At 37.9% G+C, this 12,280-nt stretch overlaps 1 protein-coding gene across 1 annotated transcript in view; it reads right to left on the bottom strand.

Moving 5' to 3' along the window:
- The window catches only part of LOC115430816 (cAMP-regulated D2 protein), a 20,515-nt gene extending 8,753 nt beyond the window's left edge, over window positions 1-11,762 (bottom strand). The window contains exons 1-7 of the mRNA XM_030151051.1: window positions 11,120-11,762; window positions 7,763-7,964; window positions 7,216-7,349; window positions 5,743-5,870; window positions 5,513-5,631; window positions 4,952-5,092; window positions 4,332-4,504 (exon numbers count right to left, since the gene is read on the bottom strand). Coding sequence (XP_030006911.1) covers window positions 4,332-4,504; window positions 4,952-5,092; window positions 5,513-5,631; window positions 5,743-5,870; window positions 7,216-7,349; window positions 7,763-7,964; window positions 11,120-11,605 — 1,383 coding nt within the window. The 5' untranslated portion in view covers window positions 11,606-11,762. The remainder of the gene's footprint in view (window positions 1-4,331; window positions 4,505-4,951; window positions 5,093-5,512; window positions 5,632-5,742; window positions 5,871-7,215; window positions 7,350-7,762; window positions 7,965-11,119) is intronic.
- Window positions 11,763-12,280: the final 518 nt, after the last annotated feature.

Genomic DNA, 12,280 nt, shown 5'->3' with positions numbered 1-12,280 from the left:
AGGGGTTTGGACTTTTGAATTGAGTACTTTCAAAATGTTGCTTGCTTGAACTGTTTTTCTAAGATCTCATACCCCACCTTTAAGGTCACTTTGATATCAGAAAACATATTTTCAGCTCATTAACTAATACAGCAGTTCTTCACAGTCCTGCCCCTGGCTGTGGTCATGTCGGAGGCTGCACATTGGACTGTTTCTGATCCGTCATCTCCTTCAAATATTAAATGTACCACCATTAACACAAATGGGTCGACAAGTCGCCCGTCCACCTCCTCTCTGTCTGAGCTTTATCTCTGATTCCTCTGCTGATCCCATTGTGTCACTGTAGATGTTCATGACAGACAAGCCGTTCCTTAGTGAGAGCAGTCAGGCTGATTCTCAAACAGACAAATCCTTCATCTCCAGGTGGTCCACATGCTTCATCCATACAAATGATGGGAAAGAATAAACACTGACATCAGTCTGTCTTAGAGGTGTGAGGATAAACTGGACCTGTAGCTCCCTCTGTAGGCAGAAGCCAGTGGCTGTATTTAAGGAGCGATGGGGAAACGGTCGAGTCCTTCCTTAACCGGTCTGGTTCGGAGGAAATGTGGCACATGGTTGTTTTTCAACTAACAAGACCAATTATTTTCTATTCCCCATCATCCTCGTTAGAGATGCAGAGGCGGGAGGCGGTACGGTGACAGCTGGGTACCCCTTACATGCAGAGCTCCAACTGGGTGGGACATCGATCCATGCGTGACCACCCACTGTGCAAACCCACTGTTGGTTGTTACTAATGCATGCGTGTGTGTGTGTGTGTGTGTGTGTGTTTGTGCACTTGAGTATGAGGAAAATATGAAATAAAAAAAACTCTTAAAAGCAGAATGCAAAGAGCTGCACCTGCCTACTATTTTTTTTTTCTTTTTCACATTACATTCACATTTAATTTGAAAAAAAGTCAGTGAATTAATTTACATTTGACTCTTCTTGCAAACTAGAAGCTATTGGGATGATGCCCAGCTGGAAACTGACAGGAAGCGGCTGTAAAGCTGATCACAACAAGACAAAGGCACATCAAATCGAAGAATACTGAAAAAATGCACTTTTGCTAAGACTGATCAGAGGAAGCCTGCCTAGGGAATAATGCTTTTTAGAAACTGAAAATATCCGTTTAAATTTGACTTAAAATGCTTTTTGGAAATGATCTAAGTATAGGCCTGAAAGTAAATTCTGATAAGTATCCTTTCTCCTGCCTCATAATAACAGGCCTGCATATTTAGTGTCGACATTTAATCATTACCTTTTACAATTTATGATTATTTTTGCCAGGGCTTGATGTGCTTCTTGTTGCTGCCTGATAATTCTAACCATTCTCTGCCAATATTATAGGTTTGGGAAGAAATGTGGCTCTTTGCTTTTAACTTTTGACAAAGGGGTGTAGTCTGATCATTTAGACCTGGGCCTTTTTGCCAGCATATCTGGTTAATGGCATGTGATCACAGGTCTGTCATCAGCGCTCGGTGCTAATAAGCATCTTCAGAGCCATTATTCTGTCAGTTCTGTCTGTGTGATTGAACCTCAACATCCGTATTCGGTTTGTGGGAGTGTTGTAAATTGTCAACAGTCATTTACAGGTGAGAGGATGCAAAGCTTCTGTTCAAGACATACAAGGATTCCTAGTGTTCAGTATGCACAGATAACATTTAGACCTGCTCAAATGTAAGCACAAAACTATGTGCAGAATATTAATCTGATATCTGTGCAATTCAGAATATTACATTTAGCACAAAATATTAGCACACACAGTAAATTCAGCAAAATCAGAAAATCTGCAAATCAATAAACTATCAGCACAGAAATGCTGTGTCATTGCTTGAGTCATTTTATAAACACTGTTGGTATCAAAGTGCACTGAACAGATGACAGAATAGCTCAACATTGTGCTTATTAAACAGAGATCAGGTGGTTTCTGTGTGTGACTCACACCTGGAGGTCATGGTTTGGATCCCTGGTCTGGTCACTATATCCTCCTAAGACCCAGCTATGGGTTTTCTGTCCACGTATATGGACAAGAGTTTCACAGCTTTATTAAAAAAAAACAAACAAAGAAAAAAAACCCTGTCCACTGCAAAGAACATTCCATAAAAATAAAAAATGCATCTGAAAAAACTGTTGCATCATGATGTTTACAATATAGGCAAATATTTAACCCTTTCATGCATGAATTATGAGAGCCTTAATCAAGATTTTTTTCCCTGAGTATTTTTATTCCTCTTTAGGCCTTAAAAAAACAATGCGATTGAAATTTTTTTATGAACCTATTTTTCATGGAGTTGAAAAAATCAGCTGGACACCGTGTGTTTAATTTTTGAAGCACAGAAACATGCATTTAAAATGGTAAATGGATTTACTAATATACTATATACTTACTAATATACTGTGTGAAAACTATGGAAACAAAACAAAACATTTTTAATGCAGCTAACCTGATGTTTTCTCATATTTTGTAATACTTTAATCCTAGTTATTAATCACTTCATGGAGATAAAAAATATAAAAATATAAGAACCTTTTTGTTTAAAAAACTATTAATTACAGTCTAATAACAATAACAAGCAATTGATTTTCACTCAGACATGTTAGTGCAGATCAGGTTAATCCAGAACATCATGATCTGAATGTCAGTGTATGGGATGATGCCTGTGTCCACTGTGTCAGCTGATATGGAACTAAAACAACAACACCCATGAATGTACAAGAGAACAGCTGGAGAAAAGCTGTCCACTGGAGTGACTACTATGCATGAAAGGGTTAATTTAAAAAAGCCCCAAACTTGTACTTTCCTGGTCTCAGGAGGGTATTATGGCTTTGACTCAGCTGTATACGAACAACCAGCCTGTGATGTTTGGTCCCTGCTCTTCTTTAATAACAAAACAAACTGCATTTATAGACCCCTCCCCATAGATGTTTGATATCCATCCAAAGAATGAATGTTTATTTGTGACCTTTTAAAGTGTGTTTTTGTGGCAGAACAGTTTTATGGAAGTAGAATGTGTCGGTCAGTAGTCACAACGTTTGCCAAACAAAAATGACATTCATCCCTCTTCTTTCTGTAGTTGGAGGTTTGTCATTGTATCGACATGTGATCGACATGTGAATCCAACACCGAGGACTGATCAGCCTCTGACCCTCAAAGACCTAAAATCCACTGACCACTGAAAGCATCCACTGATCTAAAATGTTTTATGTCTTCTGAAGCACTGATCCTATCAATGCATTAAAATAATGCAGACAAAATGCAGTTTCTCAGCTTTTCATTGGTATCATTTATGACCCATTTAAATGTTCAGAGGCTCTGTGGTGAAACAGTCACCTTCTGCAACATTGATTCAGCAATAAAATGACAAATGACAGTGGTTATAGACACTTGTTATAAGTAACAAGTAAGTATATATTTGTTGAAGAAGTCACTTTTTCTATAGTTTTCTCTATTATAATATAGTAACCTTTGAATTTGAATCATAATTTAAATATAAGAAAATACTTTATTTACACTAATAATATTATAATAAATTTTGATGTATTACTTAGGAAAGTTTAAATGTGAAAATACATTTATTTGGAATTCAACACAAAAGTACAGGGTGACACAAAAAAACGGGAACTTTTTAACAATCCAATAAAACCAAGAGTGATGGAAGAAAAATATTTTATTCATAGTCATTGAAACCTTAAAACATGCCATTTAAGAAACAATGATGGAAATTTCATTTTTTTAAAATTACTTCCTGTAGATGGCGTCCTCCTGTATGAATGCATTCTTCAAATCTACTGTTGAGATTCCTCATTGACCGCTGCAACATCTCAGCTGGTTTCTTCTTTAGGGCAGATCCAGTCTCTTCAAAGTTATTAATCCAACATTTTATCGCGTGTTTTGATGGAACAACACCATGATGTCCTAAGTTGTAAAAATGTCGGAACTCCCGCTGCGCAGCTGTCAAACCATCACCGTTTTTATAAAACATTTTTATGGCTAACGCACGCTGTTGCCCGTTCCACTGATCCATGGTTACTAAAATGGGGGTGTGTTTACTTGCTCAAGGTCACTGTCTCGCAGTGCTGCCACTTGCTCATGTCTGCCAATACGCACTTCAAAAATTCTCGTTTTTTTGGGTCACCCTGTAGTTGTAGGTATTTAAGGGACTGCAGAGTGCGTTACTTTAGGGTTTCAATTCTGAAAACAACCAGATTACAAACTGGACTAGAAATGTGTGTCTCAGTTTGGAGTCCGGGGTCAGATATGGCATCAGCTCTGGACTGTGAAGTGATGTGAGATGGCCTCCAGGTCTTACCTGAGCCAACATCCCCCTGCGATCTGCATCCTTGTACAGGGGCAGGTACTTGTGGAGGATCTTCAGAGCATGTTGTTTAAAGATGGCCGTTATGTACACAGTGCTCTCCACTGCAGAGATGGGCTTGTTGAAAATGCCGTACACAAAGATCACCCCCTCCTCTGATGTTGTACCTACAGGATGGAACACAGACTCAGTCTTTGTTGAAATCCATTTGACATGTTTACTTGTTGTCATGACCACGGGGCATTTTACAGCAATAGGTAATTATGCTTTAGCATTCACCTTGCCTTCCCAAAGAACAGCATCACAGTTGTTGTTTTTTTTTTTTTGTTTTTTTTGTGAACACTGCCCTGAGGGTGCGTTATAATCTTTGAATCCTGGCATCACACAGCATTATAATAGGAATCAAAGGGAGTCCAGCAGAAATGAAATACCCAAGATTTTGAGCAAACTGACCAGAGGTGACCATCAGAGGATAGTGAGATCAATGTCAGAAGAATAAATGCTGGTGGACAGAGTACATTTATACCTTTTCAACCTCAGGTCAGTGTGTGCAGCTTCTTCATCATCTATAATACATTTCATCTTTTCCTGTATGTCTGTCTGTGGTCCCTTACCCAGCAGCACCGGCTTCTCTTTTTGCCAGTGGCCCTTCAGAAAGGCAGTCACGGCCTGCTCTTTGATCAGTTCTCCGTCTATATACGGTCCCCATGTCTCAAAAACCTCAAGGAACCTGAACGGGTTCACAAGCTTGGAGCCTGAAATCAAAAACACATAAATTTAACCATGTTTTCAACAAAGAAAGACTGAACATTTCTGTGTTGCAGGGGCTTTTAAGTGTCACCGGTGTCTCATTATTCTGGATTTTTGGACCACAGACTAAGCATAAAGTACCAAAGAAAACTGCAGCTGGTGACATCATCATCACAGTCGGTGAAATGGATCAATAAGTCTGTCAGCTCTGCAGATTTATTACACTCATTCCGTGCTATGAGGCAGTAAAGTCCCTCTAATTGCCCCTGTTCCTCAGTTGTTATGATTTCAGGATGAAAATGAATGCCTTCTATAATCTTTTTCAGATAAACATACTATATGCTGCCTTCTTATGTAACTGTGTGGGCAGCCCTGAGCGATGCTCTAAATTTGGTGAGCGTAGGCTGGTGTTAGTAGCGTCCTACTTGTTTTCATCTGGGCAGCGAGGACGGCTTGTGGAGTGAGAGACAGCAGGCAGACGATGTCGCTTACAGAGCAGTTGGTCTGTTTAGCAAACTCCTTCCCCAGTTTCAGAGCATCATGTCTGAGAAAGAGGAGCACAAACAAAATTACAGTTCAGTCTGATGAAGAAAAAAAAACACCAGAAGGAGCAATAGGAAACAGAATGTGAGAAACGGTGCAGACGGTTCCTCACCGGGTCTTCAGTGGGATGGAGAAGGGTAGACTCTGCAGGACGGCCTGCCTAAACAGAGGCTTACTGCTCTGGATCATCAGGTGAAGACTCACCGACTGAGCTCCTGCACTCTCACCAAATATCGTCACCTGACACAAAACATAAGACAAGTCCAGGTGTAGAGCCACAGAGAGAAGCTTTTCATTATGCAACGTGACTCTGTACAACATTCTCCACCTGGAAAACATTAAACTGACCACATTTAGATGATTTTCACCCCTCCTGCCTGTTTTGCAGATTTCTCATGCACTGCTTTCGTTCCATATTCCATCCCATGTGAACAAACAGCATAAATGTTTAAGTGAAAAAACAGACTGGGACCACAATTATTTCAGCCCCTCTTCAGCTGTCAACATGTACAGTTACATTATACAGAATACAAATGGTTATTATAATTAATAACCTGCTGAATCTCAGTCAAATTATTCATTTTGTGTAAAAAAAAAAAAAAAAAAAAAAAAAAAGGAATCACAACTCCCACACTCCCACACCAGTCTAGTCCAAAAAATAATGATCATTCTTCCAGTCATTGGTTTAATTTTTTTTTAGATCTGCAGTTTCACAGGGTCAGCAGTTTACACTTTAGAAAAACAGTTCATATCCTGTATTTACACTATCGACCCAGAGCCATGACCATGAAATGGCAAAGTGATCAGAATTTTTTAAGGGAATAATAGAAGAATAAATCTATTTTAGTACTTTTGGCCTCAATTTACATTTATTTATTTTATTATTATAATTTTTTTTTTTTTTACAAACATTCTTTGTGTTAAACCTATTTTATTTAATTGCAGATTTAACTTTTCACTGTCTGTAGTGTAAGATATACTTTCCCACATTGCATTACTAATTTACAACATTAATTAAATGCCAATTAAAATATACTGTATATTTAAGATCTGATGCGACGCATGGCTTCCTCCTCTTCACTATTTCCTCTGACAAGGACGTTATGTTTTTACTATTCTGTGTCTGTTTGTCTGTCAGTTCCTGGGGGTCATGACTACAGATAATTACATTTTGGTTCTTCTAGGTGAAAGGTTACAGCCAGAATAACATTCTCAAAATTTCAGTTTGTTAATATTGGAGCAGAATTTTGATCCATCAGAGATAAGACAGGGAGTATGGATGGATGGATGGATGGATATTAATGTAACAAATACATGTATAGTGTTGGGATCTAGTGCTACAAAAATTGTTTAAAAAAATTTTTTTCTTGTATTTGCATACCATTTGAAGAAAGATGTGACATTCAGTGTCACCTGTGCCCCAAATATTATTAAAATATGGACATAACCAGATATTTAAACACCTCAAAAAGAACACAAACCTCACTTTGAAGACTAAAAATCAAATACGAGGCCCTAAAAACTAGTCTGTCCTATACCTGTGTGTCATGACTGGTTGATAAGATTTCATTTTTGTGGGAGTTACCTTGCTGGGATCTCCTCCAAACACAGCAATGTTCCTTTGGATCCAAAGAAGAGCAGCCTGCTGGTCCAAGATCCCATAATTCCCCACCGCAGAGGTATGAGGGTCTTTTCCCGACACAAGGAACCCAAATGCACCTTTAAACCAGGCATCAGATCACATGATCAACGACACATAATTGACTAATTGATTAAGTCATTCATTCACTCCCATTTCCACATTGTACTTCACATATCACTGCTCTTGTTTACAGCAGAAAAGGAAAGCAGAATAATCACCACTAGCCCAGTCAGGGAAAATAAGCACAAACACACACCCTCAGTTGCCAACTGCCTTTGTCAGGCAATGCCAACAGATGTTTTTCTAAAATATCAGTACATACAGTTTTTTTGTTTTGTTTTTTTTTAAATAATCATGCAAAAAACTTTCTCCATTGGTTGAATACACATCAACAAAAAGTATCCATTGTGTCCAAAAAGTTTACATATGAGAAAGATAGGGTAGTGGATTTAGACTGGATTTGGGGTCAAGTGTGTCTACAGTGTCTCACCCAGTCGGTACTCGAGGTTCACGACCACAGTGCGGGTGAAGTTGCTGATGAAGCGTCCGTCATACAGAGGTTTGGAGGCAGAACCGGCGATAAAATCCCCTCCATGGATCCAAACCAGGACCGGCAGAGAGCTCAGCAGGGGGGTGCTGAAGTTCACCTCCAGTGGTACAAAGATGTTGAGGTGAAGACAGTCCTCGCTTACCTATTGAGACATGAGAGGGAATGCAGGGCCGTCTTTACAGCATTATGGGCCCTGGGCAAAACAGTCGACTGGGGCCCCTATGACAATTACTCACAGGAATAAAAATGTAAATGATCAATAAAATCCAACATACATATACATATATTATTTATTGGCACTTTATTTGATATTTGATGTTTAATGTAACTATGATTGTTTTCACACTACTAATTGAATGGATAGTTTAGATTAGGTAAATCAAACATATGTTAGATATTAAACTTAATTAAAATAACATGTTTAAGTGAAAGTTATAGATTGTTTGAAAAACTCTGGTACAAAATTAAAAAAAAAAAAAATCTGTAAAAAAAATATTGAAAAATTTTTGTACAAAATTTTAAAAAAAATCTGTAATTTATACCTTTTTGTGATTGTAATTATATCTGTGTTTTCCCTTGGTATTTTATTGTTCTTTTGTGACTTCTCCCGTCTGTGAAAGGTGCTATATAAATAAACTTTGCTTGCTTGCTGTAAAAAACGATTGAAAAATTTTAGTACAAAATTAAAAAAAAAATAAAAAATTACAAATAATTTAAAAAGCAGAAAAGAACTTGCATTGGGAATTCGTGAAGTAACTATATGCCTTTGATCGGTATGTATCATATATGATACAAGGTGCATTGAAGAGTTAACATACACAGATGAGCATGGGGCCCCTCTGCTGGTGGGGCCCAGGGGCAGGTGCCCATCAGGTCCATGTGTTAAGACGGCCCTGATGTAATGAGTGTCATGTGCCACCAAAGTCAACATACCATCCTAAATTTAGTTTTATTTTCTAATTCACTAACAATTTGTGTGTTATTGACAGACACAATAGTAACTAACAAACCTATTAGAGCCTTGGTCTTATAAAGGGGGCGTGTCCTTCAAAATCAATAACTGACTCTAAATACTACAACACCCATGAGTCTCAGCTTACGTTTCCATGGAGAAGTGGGCTGGTCATCAAAATGGAAGAAATGCAAATGGAGGATGTTTGGTAGAACTTCTGGTCACCAAGTTAAAGCTACAGCTTACACTGTGTACAAATAAGAGAATTTGAAGCTGAGTTTTAAGATATTTGCTGCTTGAAATGCACCCTGGGAGTTGTAGTCTAACACAGCTCTTTGACCTTTAGTTAGTAATTTCTTTCTTGGTGTGATAATCCAACACTAAAACCAAATAAAAACTCAACTAAAACTAAGCTAAACTTAAACTAAACTTAAAATTACAAAAATCACTCATGCCATCAATTAAACTGAAAACAAACCACTGTAATATTAGACCAAGTACTAATGATAACACTAAGTTGTTAAGTTTGACATTTACACATTGTAAATTAATTATTATATTTCTTAATCATTTTGGACTGTAGTACATAGTTTCCAGTTAGGGCATAGCATTTTATTTTTATTTTGTTTTGTTTTGTTTTTTTACAACAGTATAGTTTACTGTGGGCCATTGGACAATATATAAACACTGTTGGTATGTTACAATTACTGATTCTAGATGAAGTGTATTAAATAAACTTTTGTCTAAAACAAATTATATTGTGATACAAAAAATGAATAATTTGTCTTGTAGTCAATATTTTTCTGGCTGAGTGGAATACTTTTTTGATGAAAATCTGTGAAAAATAAATCATTCATTTGCAAAAGAAAATAAATAACTTGAAACAAATGTAACTCCACATCTCAAATTCTATCACTGTATGAGTTGTAATTGTTTGCTAATGTTTGGGATAGAGGCTTTAGATCAGTCTTTTGCTCTGACTTTTTGAGATTAGGTTTAGTAGTTGTGTGGTTTCTTCAGTGCAGTGAATGTGCCTCATGCATTCAGCTGACAAATAACAGAATAACAAGCTCTTCTGACTTGAGAAGAATAATGCATTATTCCAAACTGGCAGAGGAATGTAACTACTGGCAGACAACAGCAGATTTGTTCCCGACAGCAACGCTACAAGCATGTGATGATCCATAAACCATCCAACTATATTAGAAGTCTTTCAAATGACCTTATAAAAAAAGTAAACTTTGTAACAATGCATTTTTCACAGAATTCAAGTGGTTTATTGTAGAGTTTATTTAGAGTGGTTTATCAAGAGTTTATTTAGTTTAAGAAAGAAGATTTTTTTTTTTTTGCTTTCAGCACACAAAGGTACAGTTCATCCCTCAGTTTATCCCAAACATTCAACCCATAAAGACCCAAACATCCACCAGCGGTTAAAACCATCTACTGATGTAAATGTTTAATACCTGTTGATCCACTAATTCTATCAGTACATGTAAATAAATGGTGTAAAATACGGATTGTCATCTTTTCATGGTCATCAGAGATGACCCATTTGGATGTTCAGAGGCTCCATAGTGAATGTGGAAACACCGTTATCTTCTACAACATTGATTCACCAGTAAACCCATGGAGTTGGATCAATGACAGTGGATGGAGACACTTGGTGTATGTTCAGTTAATGATAGAGTTTATTGAAAAATATTTTTTTTCTTCAGTTTCCTCTATTGTTGAGTTTTCATGAACTCCTAAATTTAATATAAGAAAATACATGATTTACAGGACACAAGACAATATTATAATAAACGTTGATAAATCACTTAAGAAAGCTTAAATATAGAGAAAAAATCATTTGGGATCTGACACAAAAGTAGCACTGGGTCTTTGTGGGTTAAAATCAACTCATTTGGAGATATGTAGTTATTCACTGGACTGGAAACCAATAGAAAACTATCTGAAATGTAACTAAAGTTGTCAAACAAATGTAGTGGAGTAAAAAGTATATTATTCAGGTTTAACATGTAATGTGTAAGGCTGCAGATATTGTGAATAAAGTGAAGTACAAGTACCTCAAATTTATATTTCAGTACAGTACTTGTGCTTTTGTAAAAGTAAAAGTACTCAACTGGAAAGGGTCATGCAACTGAAACTCACTTGAACCCAGAGTCTGTCGTCTTTAATAATCATTTAATATCTGCATGGAATGTATCCTGCTGCTATAGTACTAATAACAGCTAATTAAATTAAGAAATAAATCAATTAATTAAATTAAAATTAAAATGACATTTTTACCCTGAAAGGTAAATATAAATACTCTGACAGTAAAGAAGGAGTTTGATGTTTCTTACTGTCTGTGGACACTCCTCAATGATGGGTCCTGCACAGGCCTGCATGCATGCTGCTCTGGGGAAGGAGGCGTCATAAACCCCTGGCCATGGACTCAGAGCTCTGGGGGCCTTCCAGCGGTAAGCTCCAACCGGAGGGTCTGCATAGGGTATCCCATAGAATATGTGGGCTTTATCCCCAGAAACCCCCCTGATGTGGCCGTCTTTGGTTAACACCAAAGGTCCAGAGGCCACTTTTGTATCTTGATTGACTGGTTTGTCCTTGGTTTCCTCAGTGATTGAGAGGATCTGTGGGTGCCCCGGCTCCTTGAGGGAGTTTATCTCAAAGTCTTGGTCGATGACAAACGGTCGGTTTCTCACCAGCAGCCCGGGGTAGATACTTCTCAGAAAACTAACAAGGTCGATGTCATCATCATTTTTCCTTGGCTCTCCAGGGGCCAGCACAAAACTTAGTGTGCACAGCAGCAGTAAACTGTGCCAGCTCTCCATACTGTGATAAAATACACGTCGACCTCCACAGACCCTGCTGCTCAGATCATGATTTGACGTGGATTGTGTCCCAACTGAGGTAGAAAAGTTGCAGACTGAAGCAAACTGTGCATACTTGTGACTCCAATTTGGCTGCTTGCTTGTTAAGATTTATCAGACAAAAGCTGCTCTGTCTGTGTGGTGTCCTGAGTGCCATCCAACAGACCCAGAGCAGCTGGACGTCGCACTGATGCAGGCAACTAATAGAGGACAAGTCGTCTTTGCTTTGCTTAATGTAATCACAAAGTCACACACAGAAGGTAAATGGGAAAATGTCAGCCCATAGGATTCATGAAGGGGGACTTTTACACAGTTTGTCCTCAATTACTTCTTAGGTTTTGCCAGTTACTCATGGAACTTCTGTAATTGTCTGTAAACTTGCATAAAGGGGCACACTGCCACCTACAGACCCTCTGTGGAACAGTGAACAAGCTGTTACTGGGTGGAATCAGCAGCTAATTGTGACACTTTTTTGTCAAGTTAAACCCTTCTTATATAACTTGCCTTTGTTGTAGAATTACCACATATACCACCATTTATATGCTGTGTTTAACTATGATATCTGCCAAAACTCGTATGTCTTTACAGACTAGACCTACTGACTACAAGACTGAGCTGTTACCGTTTCAGATAAAC

The sequence above is a fragment of the Sphaeramia orbicularis genome, chromosome 12 (genome assembly GCF_902148855.1).
Source record: "Sphaeramia orbicularis chromosome 12, fSphaOr1.1, whole genome shotgun sequence".
Classification (NCBI taxonomy): Eukaryota; Metazoa; Chordata; class Actinopteri; order Kurtiformes; family Apogonidae; genus Sphaeramia; species Sphaeramia orbicularis.
The sequence above is the reverse complement of the archived record's forward strand: the minus strand, read 5'-3'. Positions and strand labels throughout refer to the sequence as shown.